General features: G+C 31.0%; 2 protein-coding genes across 2 annotated transcripts; one reads left to right on the top strand and one right to left on the bottom strand.

The window, feature by feature from the left end:
* Nucleotides 1-2341: 2341 nt before the first annotated feature.
* On the bottom strand, nucleotides 2342-4837 carry LOC115971329 (probable transmembrane ascorbate ferrireductase 4). The gene is made up of 4 exons (XM_031091226.1): nucleotides 4536-4837; nucleotides 4371-4422; nucleotides 4043-4239; nucleotides 2342-2887 (listed from the first exon to the last, which is right to left on the bottom strand). The coding sequence occupies exons 1-4, from the start codon at nucleotides 4680-4682 to the stop codon at nucleotides 2564-2566; spliced, it is 720 nt and encodes a 239-aa protein (XP_030947086.1). The 5' UTR covers nucleotides 4683-4837; the 3' UTR covers nucleotides 2342-2563.
* Nucleotides 4838-12496: 7659 nt separating this feature from the next.
* LOC115963522 (clavaminate synthase-like protein At3g21360) lies at nucleotides 12497-15231 on the top strand. The gene is made up of 3 exons (XM_031082581.1): nucleotides 12497-12862; nucleotides 13752-14008; nucleotides 14809-15231. Exons 1-3 carry the CDS (start codon nucleotides 12497-12499, stop codon nucleotides 15152-15154), a joined length of 969 nt encoding a protein of 322 aa, XP_030938441.1. The 3' UTR covers nucleotides 15155-15231.
* Nucleotides 15232-15354: the final 123 nt, after the last annotated feature.

The raw sequence follows: 15354 nt of genomic DNA, 5'->3' as shown, positions 1-15354 counted from the left end.
ATTTTATTGCTATAACTTGCATCAATAATTGCAATAACTCTAATGTAATTGCAATGATTTTTTTTTTTTTTTTTTTTTTTTTTTTTGCATTAGGTGAAAATGAAAGCAATATCCATGTAATACAATATACAAATGCCTTAATAACATAATTCATATGTTGTCTCACTTAATTCTTTTAACAAAAAAATACGTCTTTCACTTTTAAGAAAAACTTGGGACCAAATCCCACAATTCCAACAATCGCATCAAATATAATCTTGATATGCTCTTACTGGATATTCCCAACAATAGAAAGTTAGGAAGGTGATGGAGCAAAAGCAAAACAAGCTATTCCCAATTGGTCTACAAGAACTAAAGAGTTTCTTGGTGGAATTTCCAAGATTGTCTTACCCCAGAAATAGAAAGACACTATTGAAAGTAAACTATTTCAAACCATATTGATTCTAGTATATCTCAAAGATTAACACTCAGGTGCTCAATGGATGACAAATTGCACATTAAAAGCATCACGGAATGCTTCCTAAGCTACTTTTGACAAACTAGTCACGGTGTCCCTGAGTCCATAATCACTCCTATATCACCCAATTTTGCTCGACAGATAATTACTAAACGCCCCCCAACAAGAAACTCGTACACAAAGGATTAGGGACCACCTCCAAACCTATGATCCCGGCCTCTCTACTAAATGTGACCATATTCATATGTTCACACCCTATAGCCATGTTTATAATTATTTTACACTATTGCAATGACAATTATGAAGTTGCAACAAAGATATTATTGCAATAACCTGTTATCAATAATTTTACAATTAATTGTAACACAAACATGAAATAATAATCTATTGCAACAAAGATATCATTGCGATAATTTGACCCAAATTATTTTTGTTAAGTATTTTCAATCTATTGCACTAAGATTCATGACATATAGTATTTTTGAATTAAATTTGTGACATCAACAAATAAACCACATGTATACACTATTAAAACCGGCCTAACCACGGGTGGGTTAAATCTAATTTCTCCTATATTTTCATATTGATAAAATTTAAAATTTTATTATTGGACAATGATAACCGTTCATCATCACTTTTTAATTGTCTAGTCTTAGTATATTTATATAACCTACCAAGTATTGAGAAAAAAAGAAGAAGGAATAAATTAAATAAATATTTGGAAGAAATTGAACATCTCAAAAGATAATGTACCATTTTTTTTTGGGGGCTAAAAATAGACCGTATACCCTTTGTTACGAGAAAGTATATCATGTTTCAAGAATACCAACTCAGCATTTAGTTGGTGTTTCTAAGGTCAATAAAAAATTGACACCTATCTAAAAAAACACACCAACAAAACATACTATTTGCTCCTGAAAAGATAAGGTTGCCCCTGAAATTTCAAAGCCCCGCCATTAACAACCTAAAACCCCTTTTGCAAAATCAAAATCAAAATTTTCAAAGCCCCACCAATTACAACCTAAAACCCCTTGTGCAAAATCAAAATCAAAATCAAAATTTTCTCTCGTCTCTCTCACAACACAACATATACCATCATCTACTCTCTCTTTCTCAACTCCAAACCTCAATAATCATGGCCTTTTGAGTCTATCACATTTTTCTTCGATTGATAATATAGTTAAATTATCTATTATTGTTTCTAAATTTTGTTAAATTTAATGTTTTTACTTATTATTGAAAATTTTATTATTAGCTAATTGTTACTCCATTAGCTTTTAGCCTTATAGTTTCCATAAAACTAAAAAAGGCATACCATCAAAATCATGCTCAGTTATGTTTAAGTGTTCGTAATTTTACTAGAACCCTCGAACTTGTTTTGTTGAGCATCTGCAAGACAACATGCAATTTTGAGGTGAATGAGGAAAGTTGAGGAAACGATTTATGAAGGATTAAGAAAAAAGTGTATGTATCTTGCAAATGGGCACTATAAAATACCAAATAGAATACCAAATCTAAGAAACAAATTTGAGACTTCTTAAACCATAACATCTCAAACTATAACTGAGCATAGTTTTGATGGCATGTGTAATATATTGCTCTTCAAATCTTGGTAGCTTCCAACCCCAAGAGGACGCATAAAGAAGACTATTTTAGTATTTCTCAGGTGTGAGGAAAAAAGAAGACTACTTCTCAGATGTGAAGAATGAACAGATTGCTTATCATATATAAATTATAAAGTACTCATGCAATTGGGTGAGGAGAATGAAGAAAGAAAGGTATGAACAAACAAATACATGAACGGTTTTGGGAAAATTTTGTCTGAAAAATCAAGGGATAAAATGAATGAAAGTCACAAGAAATAGTATATCTATTTTCCTGGAAAATATTTCTTTGCATTTTGAGAAACCACAAACACTACATATTCAAAGTGAATCCATGAAAATCAAGGCAATTACACAGCTCAAAATTCACAAGAAGATTTCCCCCTTTTTTCCCCTACTCTATTTTTTCCCCTACTATAAAACAAACAATAAGTAACATTTACAAACATATCCAATAAGGATATCACTATAAAGCCAAGTCAAAAGACTCAAAACAATTTTGTTAAAATGACAAGCACTTAGCATCTGAGAACATGAGTTTATTTTGAAGGGTTTTGTGCTTTGGTGAAACCGCGGCCAATATTACAATGCCACTAAGAAGGGCCAAACCCACTCCTAGACTATTGACAACCATGGACTCTGGAGAGTGTGTGGATACATTTCTTTTGGTTTGTAGGAATGTCAACTTCTCTAGAAGTCCAGTTTCTGCTGTGGCCACAGCCAAACCATATGTGTAGAGACCAAGGAAAATGTGCCAAGGCAAGACCCTTAGCCTTACTGTGCGCGCCTCTCCTCTATGCCAAAAGCTCAGGAAACCCATCAACCACTGCATTTAAATTAATACTCCTATAAGAGAATTTGAAACTCACATCATATTATTTGAAAATACACGCTTTTCATTAGAATATATAAAAGACAAAACTCATATAATTCTTGTACCTTATGTTTTCCAATTGAATTCAACCAAATATTATATTGATTAATGCAACAAAAAAAGTGTCATTTTTTACACGGACTATTAAAGTCAGCCATTTAGTTCATTCATCAATTCAACTATAGGTTGAGTTTAATAATTGGGGAACCTAAGGCATTGTTCCTTACCCTAAATAAAATATCTCAAAAATAGGTACCCAACAAGTAGAAAAGTACTCAAGCAATTGTTACAAATATAACATATTGTCTAGGTTCCTAGTCTATGAATAGCCTAGAATTCGTCTCTATAGACTATACGTACCTACAATAGAGATCTCAATGGTAACGATAAAGATGTAGACAAATCAATAACAATTCTAACAATAACAATAGCCCCTTCTGCTTTCCTTAGTTTAGGAGAAGAGGTTGATGTTAATTTAGAGATTGTTTTCTACTAGGATATATGCTATTTTGCTATCCAAGAAAAATCCTTCTAATTTTCCATCTTATTGTTTAATTTTCGGGCCACTAATTTCTGTTTTGAATTTTATTATCCGTAAATTACTATGGAAATTGTATATGAATGTCATATTAGTCATTGCATCGGATTCCATATTTTACCTTGACAAATTGATAATGATTGATGGCCTACATGCTTCCTAGCTAGTTATTATGAAAACATCCAAAAGCATCTTTCCTTGATCATGCAATTGACATAGACAGAATTTTGTCATCATTTTAGTAAAGATAAGGAACTTACTCTCAAAAGAAATGAAAGTTGAAAACAGTAGTGTAGTCTTGTTGCTATTTAATTGAAACAGACATGCCATCAAAGAAATGGGGGATCAAAAAAGTAATGTAGTTGTGTTAATTTTTAATTGAAACTAGAAGGGTTTGGTAATAGTGTGAAAATTGAAGAGGATCAAAATGGCATCAACACCTGAGCTGTGAAGCATTACTTATATTATTCAGTTTCTTAGGAAACACACACAACATTATGATTTTGAAACAATTGAAGTAAAATAAGAAACGTGCATCAGTAAAACTTGGGGAATTGAAGAAACAAAACCTGAGCTCCAAATAGGAAGACACATATCAAACCCATCCAAGAATGCAGACTATAGAAGTTAGCCACAATTCCATCATTCCCACGAAACTTCGTCCAAATCCCAAAAAACCCAGAAGCCAAAGCCACTCCTTGTAGACACAGATGCACGGATTTCTTGAAGCTCTTTGAACCAGGCAACCATCTATGCACCAGAATTGCTAAAAAACACACACAAAAACAAAAGAAGCACAACATGAGCCCCATTGTGCAAATTTACTGTTAATGGTCTAACAAGTTTACATGTACATTGTTTAGTATATAATAATTTCTAAGTTCTTTCACTAGCTACCTTCGCCACTGATGAGAATAAAACCAATCACCATTAGTAAAGGATGAAGAACCTGTCATAAAAGAAAGGAAAATAAAAACCAATCCTCTGAAGCACTTCAAAGATAAAAAACCATACTTTGGTGCTTTGTGTAAATGACATGCAGAGAGAGATAGTGTAACATACTGCATAGATGAGGTCTTCTTGGGAGGAGTGAAGGAGGAAGCTGGACTTGAAAGCAAGGGCCCAGAAGAGGACTAGCAATGCCACTACAAGTCCTGAGAGTCTAGCAAAGAAAAGGAGTGGGAATAGTGAAGAGGAGGTTATGGCCATGTGTACTTGTTGCAGTAGTACTCTCAGTCCCACAGTCCAAACTCAGTGAAAGTGGTAGCACTAGGAGCTGAGCTGAGGAACTTACAGTTAAAGCTGAGCTTTAGATCTACCATAGTAGGGTATTGAGTAAAGCAATTCCTTTTGGGAAACTTTATTTTGGAATAAGGTTTGGTTTTGTTTATTACCATTTACTTTGCATTATTGGTAATGTAATAGATTGAGATGTCAGACTCAGTTACCAGACGTTAATGACAATAATGGTAGTGGATTGCTTTTTAGATTAGGCCATTATTATTTATAAATCAATGAAATTTGACACTGAAATATATCTAGATGTGTATCACACTACTGATGATTTGGTTCTGATTAGTGAATTTTTTTTCAAAAGAGGGGTAACATAAGAACATATAATACTTCTTAATAAAAACTATTATTCGCTTTTTCTTATTTAAGGTATGACCGACCATTTTCTTATTCACTTTTTTTTATTTTACTATTTAGTTTATTTTTGTTATTATTTATGAGTTTTATTACACTTTTTAGTAATATTTATGAGTTTTATTCTACTATTTTAACTAACTTTTATTTTTATTTACTGTACTTTCAGTAAAAAGTTTTCAATTTTAACAAAATAAGCGGATTCCAAACAAAGTTAGAGACCATTTTATCTTCTTCTTTTTTTTTTTTTCCTAAAGTAATTTTATCCCTTCCAATACATTGTTCTTCACTTCTTTCAGGCTCCGCTTGGGAGGAGGGAATGGAATGGAATGGAATGGAAAGGAATAAAAAGAATAATTTTAGAATATTCTTCCCTTCTCTTGTTTGGGAGTTTTAATGAATGGAATGAAAAGTCTATTCCCTTGTTTGGGAGTTTAAGTGAGAGGGAATGGAATGGATAGGAGGGAACACCCATTCCTCTCTATTCCCTTAAAACCTCAAATTTTCATTCTCCCCAAAATTGAGAGGAATGGGAGGGAATGGAATTAGATTTAATGATTTTTTTACTAGAACTCCCAAAATACCCCTATATATTCAACCTTTTATTTTAAAATAGGGGTCTAATAGTAATATTGTCATAAAATGATTCCATTCCATTCTCTCCATGTTGCTCCCAAACAGGATTACTTACATTTCATTCATTTCCATTCCTTTATTTTAAAAGATCCAATCAAGGTTACTTAATTCCATTCCATTCCATTTTTTTCCCTTACTTAAATACATTCCATTCCATTCCTTTCCATTTCCTTATGACCATCTCATTCCATTCTATTCCATTCCCTTATGAACTCCCAAGCGGAGCTTTATAGGTCATTTGCATCTAATAAAATTGGAAGAATATTAGTTCCCTAATAAAGTTTTTGAGTATCAAATCTAAACTCATGGACATGTTGGCCACTTTATATATGAAAATCAATCAATCATATGTTCCCGGTTTCAACCAAAAATATACCAATGGTGAAAAAAACCCCTAATTATACTCCATAATTTTTTTCATAACTATTGATGTAATTTATTAGGAATGTTATACCATAAAAGTAATATCAATAATGGTTAATATGAAAATAATTTTATTCTACTTATACTTTACATCTCAACAAACTGTTAAAAAACAAAAAGTAGTTGTAAAAATAAAATAGTATTATTCTTAAAATAGTTTACTAATAAAAGCATTTAGAGCATTCGTTTTCACTTTATTTTATTCTCCATACCTATGGTCCATACTGATATCATACAGACGTATAAATAAAATTGCATATATTACAAATTAAATCAAAACCACAAAGTGTATTTGCTTTTAATAATTGCATTGCCAGTGCTGTCTGTAAAATGCAACATTTGAGTAAAGAAGGTGGCATGGCAAGTGCCAACACATTCATTACTGTTGACTTTTGTTGGTGCTCTCTCCTCGTGCCTTGTTTTACTTCTAGCTCTAGCAAAATGTATTATAAACCTCGCTTTTGTTTCTTTCGAAAACCAGAACAAAAGAAAACAAAACCTTCGTTTGTTTCCAGGACCCAGATTTGTGAGGTTGCTTAATTGATAGGGACCTCTACTTCTTAGTTCCACGTAATCTACAATTAAAAAAATCACAATCTCTTTTGGTGGGTTTTATTGGTAACTAAGTTCTATGCAAGGATGGAGTCAGAACTTGAAGTTAGGGAGCAGTTTTACTATTAGTTGCGTGCGTTGGCTCTAGCTTTCGGCTCAGTTGCATATCAGCTAATGAGTTTTTATTTGTGTTTTCTATATGTGCATTTAGGTATGGACAAAATTATTTTGTTTAAAATTTTTTAAAGGGTCAAGTTGTTTGTTTTAGGTAAAATTGGTTAATTGAGTTTAATTGTTTTTAACTTTACTATTAGTAATTTTTGTTGCTGAACAATTTTTTTAGGCTTGTTTATTTTGCTTTAGATTTTAGATCTGGCCTTTAAAAGGAGAAAAATGCTAAAATTACAAACTTTTTTTTACAAATTCTTAATGTGGTAAGTGGTTATTATTAAGTAAAAATACGATGTAAGTAATGAGCCTAGATGCAAACTAATAAAAGTTTACTACCACAAAAATTTGTAAAAATGTTATAGAAAATTTTGTGGTTAGAGTAGTACTCTTAAAAGAATCAATGATAATATTAAAGGGGACAAAGTGTGATTTTATAGAACAAAATTGCTAAAATTGGTGACTATGTATATATTAATTTAAAAAAAAAAAAAAAAATAGGGGGGGCCATTGCCCCCGTCCAAGTCTCCCTCCGTCCCTGGTTCTATGAAAGTAAGATCTTAATCATGGTATATAAAATAGGCCTTGGCCTGCCTCAACTTAGTTGCACCCATTGGAGATAGGAGACAACAAACATAAAGCTAGCAATGAATGAGTATCCCTCATTAAGATCAAGCTGTTGCCTTTGTTTTTTCTTTTTGTCCTTTAAAATATAATTCGGATTCAGATCATACAAAATGGTGTTATCTTAAAAAGCTCAAAATGATTAAATCTCCATTTTCCCATTAATTTAGATTATGGATGTTTTATACGTACGATTGTATTGTTCAATAACATTATTGGGTTTTAAACTGTTTTTCTATTTAGGTTCACATGTATAAACTGTTAAAATGTTTTAAATATTTATTATAACCATAAAACAGGGATCAAACTTTTTGGGAAGGGGTAGTACACCGCGATTACAAATTAATTAAGGTACTTGATTTTGTTACAATTATCGGTAAAAGAGATTTCTTTAAAACTTCAATCTTTAGTGGCAAATTTTATAATCAACCAAGGTAATGACTTTGTCTACACTCTTACATAGCCTTGTGTTTATTATTTCTTTCTTATTTCAAGATAGATTATTTGAATAGTAGACACCCTTTACAAAATAGTATATATTAAACTTATTTGATTTAAGTATATTAAGAATATAATTTTTAAATTTAGACAGATATAAAATATATGATTTTATAGTTTGTAAAATTTTGCTATTAGTTTGTAAAACTATAGGATGATGGATTCAATCTTATGATAGGAATATCCTTCCACCAATTTTAATTTTGGTAGGATCATAATTTTAACAAGCTTCTTGTACTCTAGTATTTTATTACATATTTTTGTCGTTTACCTATTTGACTACACTCATTTACATCTATATATATCTAAAAGCTGAAGCGTAATATTTATTATTGCTAAACTTTTGTTAAGACACATCAGCAATCACATTATCCACTTACCTCTCTCTCTCTCTCTCTCTCTCTCTCTCTCTTTTAACTCTTTTTCTTTTTATTAATTTTCCTAACTTATTGTTACACATTCACAAACATTTTCCCCTCCTTTTTACCCTTCATCTTCCCACTACTAACTACGTTAATATCTCTCTTCCTCTATCCCTTTATCTTCATTTATTTTGGCTCTTCTTATCCTCATCTTCTTATTATAAATTTCAAATTCTCTCTCACATTCAGTGTATAGTTTTCTCACACACAAAATGTTATTTCTCTCTCTTGCTTTCAATTTTTTGAGTAACATTAAGTGCAATTTTGTTATGATTTTTTATTATCATAGTAATCTTCTTTAAGAGAATGAGGAATTTGAATGATTTATTCAAAACTTAAAAAGTTTAATTGCACAAGAAAAAAAATAGAAAAACATAGTGCAATATAACATAATTTTGAATAATGTGGACCACCTTATAAAGAAATAATATCAATCAAATGCAACCCAAAATAATAAAATGATATATTGGTAGAGTTAGAAAGATGAAATAATTTTAGAAATTTTTTAATTTTTAGGAAGAACAAAATTATCTTCAAAAAAATTTAGAAAATAAATTATATTTAATACCATAATTATAAAATAATGATCTATTCCCACGCATTACGTGGGTCTGCGACTAGATTAACTCTAAAACCTTCATAATGAATGGTCAAGAGCTTTGTATCTTAACTAGTTGGCAATTTTTGGTATTTTCAAAATGTCTAGGATTAAAATTCCCCCTCCCCCAACTATTGATGTATCCAATAAAAACCTTTAGAATGAACTTTATAAATCCATAACTAGAAGTTTCCAACTAATTGCTACAATAAATATATAAAAGATTTGGTGGTCTTGATTTCCTATTATGTGACTCCTATGGATTTGTTGTGCTAGAGAAATCATGGTCCACTCCCAATCTTAGTGATCATGGTTTCATTGTATTGAAAGTTTTTTTTTTTTTTTTTTTTCGTCGTATTTATCATTAATATTTGTTTGTAACTCATTTGCATCAACCCACATATCATAGAATTCATGTTTGTGATTTCAGCTAATCTGATGTTGATACAGGAGTAAGGAATAAGTATACCACTAATGCTTGGGAAGCCTAAGTATACCATTGTTAATTTTCAATTACAATTGTTGTTTATGTTATCATTGTTATGTATTGAACTGAAATAATGAACCTATATACTTGGTCTAAATTGAACATGACCGTGCCAAATTTTGAGATGCATATTGTTTTGAGTTATCATATATGCTTAGACCATATGAGTTTCTAAGTTTTCATTTTTTTTTTCTTTGGTTGAGATTATGAGTTCCTTTCCAAAGTATAATTACATAATTGCAAATTGAAAAGTTTCATAATTATTTTCCTTCTTTTATATATATATTTTTAATTTTTTACATCCTATAATGTGGTTGATGTGGTATGGCTAGCCTCATATTACACTATAAAAAAAATGCAAGTATATTTTCAGTTATTGAATAATTAACGTTTCGTTGTAGGTTATTGAATTGTTTCAGTCTCATATTATCAACGTAAGCTATTTTCAAAACTTACCTTAAGTTGATGAATTTTTATATTTTTTAGAATTTTACTTTAGATTGATGTGATTTAGTTTTTTATTTTTATGATTGTATTTTTTTTCTTTGATTTAATAGATGTCATTTTATTACATTATAAAGATAGTATATAAGAATATATCATCATTATTATATTATATATCATGACTTGAATAATTTGATATTTATTACTATATCTTATATTTTTACTCTTTTTATTCTTATCTTATTTTTTATAACTCTCTCTCTCTCTCTCTCTCTCTCTCTCTCTCTCTTTATTCTTTCTTGCAACTCTACTTTAGGTTGACAAATCATTGTATTTTTTAAAACTTTATTTTGGGTTAATATGTTTTAGTGCTATATTTTTGAGTTTTCCATCACAAGTAATCTCTCTCCCTATTATAGTTTTGGTTTGACTTTTGTTTGAGTTAGTTAGTTATTTTGTAAGTAAGAATTTGAAATTATATATATATAAAGTCTTGGCTATGCATTCGAATGTGTCTATCAATTATTTGAGTAACATTAAGTGCAATTTTATTATGATTTTTTATTATCATAGTAATCTTCTTTAAGAGAATGAGGAATTTGAATGATTTATTCAAAACTTAAAAAGTTTAATTGCACAAGAAAAAAATTAGAAAAACATAGTGCAATATAACATAATTTTGAATAATATGGACCACCTTATAAAGGAATAATATCAATCAAACGCAACCCAAAATAATAAAATGATATATTGGTAGAGTTAGAAAGATAAAATAATTTTAGAAATTTTTTAATTTTTAGGGAGAACAAAATTATCTTCAAAAAAATTTAGAAAATAAATTATATTAATACCATAATTATAAAATAATGATCTATTCCCACGCATTGCGTGGGTTTGCGACTAGATGAACTCTAAAACCTTCATAATGAATGGTCATGAGCTTTGTACCTTAACTAGTTGACAATTTTTGGTATTTTCAAAATATCTAGGATTAAAATTCCCCCTCCCCCAACTATTGATGTATCCAATAAAAACCTTTGGAATGAACTTTATAAATCCATAACTAGAAGTTTCCAACTAATTGCTACAATAAATATATAAAAGATTTGGTAATTAGTAACCATCTAGCTTCAACATCAACTTATGTCAAACCAAGTTTAATTATTTAACTTCTTCACAAAAATAAATTTCAAATGTTTACGTACGATAATTTGGTGGTTATTTGGGGCTATCACATATGAATTAAGTAAACAATGCCTAATGAATAGTGACAAAAAATATTAAAAAAAAAAAAAAAAGACACTACCTTCTATTTGTAGGAGGCTGCATAAGCCAAGTGTTCACCAAAACCAAACAAAATTCCAACCCTTCACAAAACGACATATATAAAGAATCTCAATTAAACAAGTCGATGAAGAAACCAAACCTATCTTAATTCCAAGCTTTGTAAACAGCTCCCTAAACAATAATAACCATAGTTGTCAGTATCGTACAATACGCAATTCATATCGTACGATATGTATTGTATTGTATACAAAAAGTTTTGTATCATAAATGTTCATGAATCGTCTAATATATAGATGCGTATCGTATGAATCGTATCGTATCAGTAAATCATACGTATCGTACGATACATAGACATGTGGGCTTAAAATGAGTTTTTTGGTTAAAATTTGTGATTTTATTTGATTTAAACAAGTTTATAGACTTTGTTAACACAAAATTATTAGGAAACTTAATTGCGTCTAATGAAATAGCAAGTCCATGAGTCTTTTTCCTCCCTTCTTTTTCTCCTACAAAATTTAGACTATACTTATAACACTCACTTTTATATGTGCAAATTTATTTTCTATGCTATTAATAATGTATTAAATGAAAATATAATTATTTTTTATTTTGTTATTATTATTTTGAGTCTAAAAAGCTAGAATGCCAAGAAAAAATATAAAGAAAAAATTATTAGAATAAAAAAACAAAAAAAAGAGAGTAAATGTTGATAATAATAAAGAAAATGTCTATGAAAAAATTATTTTGCAAGATGCTGAGGATGATAACATTGACTTTAAATGGAGTTGAATAACCAAGATGATGAAAAGATATTATTATTTTGGTTCATATATCATGTATTACTTTTGAGTTTAATCAATTTGAATGTGCATGTTATAAATATAAGTTAATTTGATTTATTTAGTTAGCTTTGTTAAATTTTATTACATAAATAATGATTAAATTGATCATTAGTTGAATATATTTTGAATTTATAATGAATATACCTTTTATATATGTATATCTATAATTATTTATAATTTTATTAGGTGTTTGTGTATTTTACGATACACGATTTGAATCATTTGATACGATACACGATACAAAAAAATCAAAAATCGATTTACGATATGATTCACGATTTGACAACCATGATAATAACCATTACATCGCCACTATATATAAGCAAACTAGGAGTGTGAAATATAATCCCACTTAAAGTGAAAAACTCCTAAAAAAGTGAAACATTTAGAGAGGAATGGAATTCTCTAGCAAGGCCTTCAAGGAAGGAAAATGTCAAGGCCAAAAAGTGGTGCATGGTGAAATCATGCCACTAGTTTTACAACCTCCAGAGCCCAACAAGGGTGACTTGGAATCCCTTCTCTTGGCTCTCAAGGAAAACAAGGACTGGTTCGAGCAAATGATCATCAACAACAGTGCTGTCCTCCTTAGAGGTTACAACGTTGAGAAAGCTGAGGATTTCAATGAAATCATAGAAATCTTTGGCTGGGAAGAAATTCATTATGTGGGGCCAGCACCTCGAACACATGTTTACAAACGAGTTTTGACAGCCAACGAGGGACCACTCTCTGAGTTCATTCACTACCACCATGAAATGGTTTTGGTAAGTCTCACACACACACACACATATATATGACAGTCTAAGAAAGGGGGTTTTGGTTAAAAGTGATTCATTTCTGCCTCTTAATAGCTATAGAATATACCTTCTCTACCTAGCCAAATCCTAACTTTTTTCTTTGATTGAATATGATAGTTTGAACCTATGACATCCCTCCATGATGAATGCTTTATATTATTAATCTAACATACCAATAATTTTCCTTTTTGTGTAGACAGGATTCAATCCAAAGTCTTTTATTCAATGACCAAAAAACTTTGTTAGTTAAACTAACTAGAAGTTTGGAAACCCACAATTAAATTTCAAGTTAAAATTTACTTTGTTAAGCAAAACTACAAGGTCTAAAGTGTCATTTCTAGCCGTTACACATGAGCCCCAGCTAATAATGAGACATCAAAGCACTTTAAGGACACAGTTGATGTGGTTAATTAGTTTGCCATGAAGGAGAAAGTCATCATCATATTGAGTTCATAAGAAATTATTGTTATATTTTTGGTCAATATAAGCTGGGTCCAAGAGTATACCTCAGAAGTCAGCACCAACCACTTCTTTTATTTATTTATTTTGATGCATCAATCACTACTTTTAACTCCTAGGAAACTAGCATTTCATATTAAATCATAGCCGATGTGCAATATATAAATTTAACGAGTCAAGCAGTGATGATGTATTTTGATGATGAAGCAGACTATGCACTGAATTGATTAGAGAGTAAATATGGAGGAAACTTAACATTTTATTTCATCTTAATTATGTCTCTTACACATCTAATTGGAGATTGCAAATGTATAATTTTGATGATAATTTGAAAGAGTTGGACAAATAATAGCATGTGCCATTTGCTAAACTTTATTAATTATGTCTAACCAACCAGATTAAGGAATGTCCAAAAAAAGTTATATTTTTCTGTGAGATACCACCCCCTGAAGGTGGAGAGACACCCTTTGTTCCCAGCTTCCGAGTAACAGAAAGGATGCTAGAGGAGTTCCCAGAAGCTGTGGAGAAAATAGAGGAGAAGGGGCTAAAGTACACATTCACAACTCTAAGCAAGAATGATACAGCATCCTCCATGAGAGGTAGAGGCTGGGAAGATACTTTTGGAACATCGGATTGTGCAGAAGCTGAGAGAAGGTACAGACAATGATCTACATGCATAAAGAAGCTATCACTTTCTGGTTTTGTAATGATGTTGTCCATTAGTGTGCTCATATATTTATATATATTGGTTTATGAGTAATACAAGGGAGACAACATTTTTCAAAACTACTAACATGACATGTTGTGACTGGAGTAACATGACTTCCACTCAGTTTTACCACTGACACAACTTTTATTATACACCAATTACAATAGGTCATGTTAGCATTTATGAAAAAATTGTCCTTAAACCTATTGATTAGTTACATGCGGCTCATCTCTAGTTTTCAACATAGGTGGAATGCATGCTCTTGCAGAATATGACAGCTCTTGCCTCTTGGCATAAATCAATATTCAGAACCAATGTTCATTAGCTTTTTCCTTGAGTCTAGCTTCAGTTAAAATAGCCAATGCGTGACTCTAAGAACAAGTTACAAGGACTACATACACATATAAGTAATCTAGCAGGAAAGTTTTGACTGCATGGTTTTGGGGATCAAGATCTTTTCTATTTGGCTCAAATTGAATAGGGTTCATTTCATGTTTCAAATTTCATTTTCAAGAACGTAAGACTATGCACAGTGCCACATCATTTAGAATTCTATTACACCAAATAAGGAATGATCACTGATTTTGAATTAGATGACTTTTGTTAACTATCAAATTCTTAATATGAAATGCACTCTCCATTTCAAATTAAGCAAATGCAGAGGATCCTTCTCCTGAATTCGGTGCCATCTTATCATGGTAAAGCACTTGAAATTCAAGTCTCACATGTGAAAATTTTATTATAGGGCCAATGCTGCTGGCATGGACTTGGAGTGGCTACCAAATGGTGCAGTTCAGGCAACATTGAGCCCACGACCTCTAACAAAGGTGTTTGATGGAAGAAAAGGAAGGAGGATGTGGTTTAACCTCGCAGTTGGCACGCATGGAAAGGAACACAGCTCAGCCATGATGGCAGATGGAACAGAATTACCGGAACATGTAGTCAAGAGATGTGAAGAAATCATCGAAGAAGAGAGCATCCAATTCAAGTGGGAAAAGGGAGATGTTCTCTTCTTTGATAACATGGCTTTGCTTCATGGAAGAAGGCCTTCTCTTCCTCCTAGAAGAATCCTGGTTGCCATAACCAAGTAGTTTGTTTCGCTTGTGGCTCTATCAATAATTGTGTGCGTTGTGAGGACTTTTCACACTGCAAATATATATGTTGTGTGATAAATGCTCTCACATTTGTCCACATCTGCCTGTTTAGAATAACTTGGGTTACACAATTTGTTGTTTCAAATAAGAAATTCCGAGTTCTGCCACTAGTTCGTGCTGCAGGATTTTAAGGGATC

This window comes from Quercus lobata, chromosome 1, assembly GCF_001633185.2.
Source record: "Quercus lobata isolate SW786 chromosome 1, ValleyOak3.0 Primary Assembly, whole genome shotgun sequence".
NCBI classification, from domain to species: Eukaryota; Viridiplantae; Streptophyta; class Magnoliopsida; order Fagales; family Fagaceae; genus Quercus; species Quercus lobata.
This window is presented reverse-complemented; position numbering and strand designations above follow the sequence as displayed.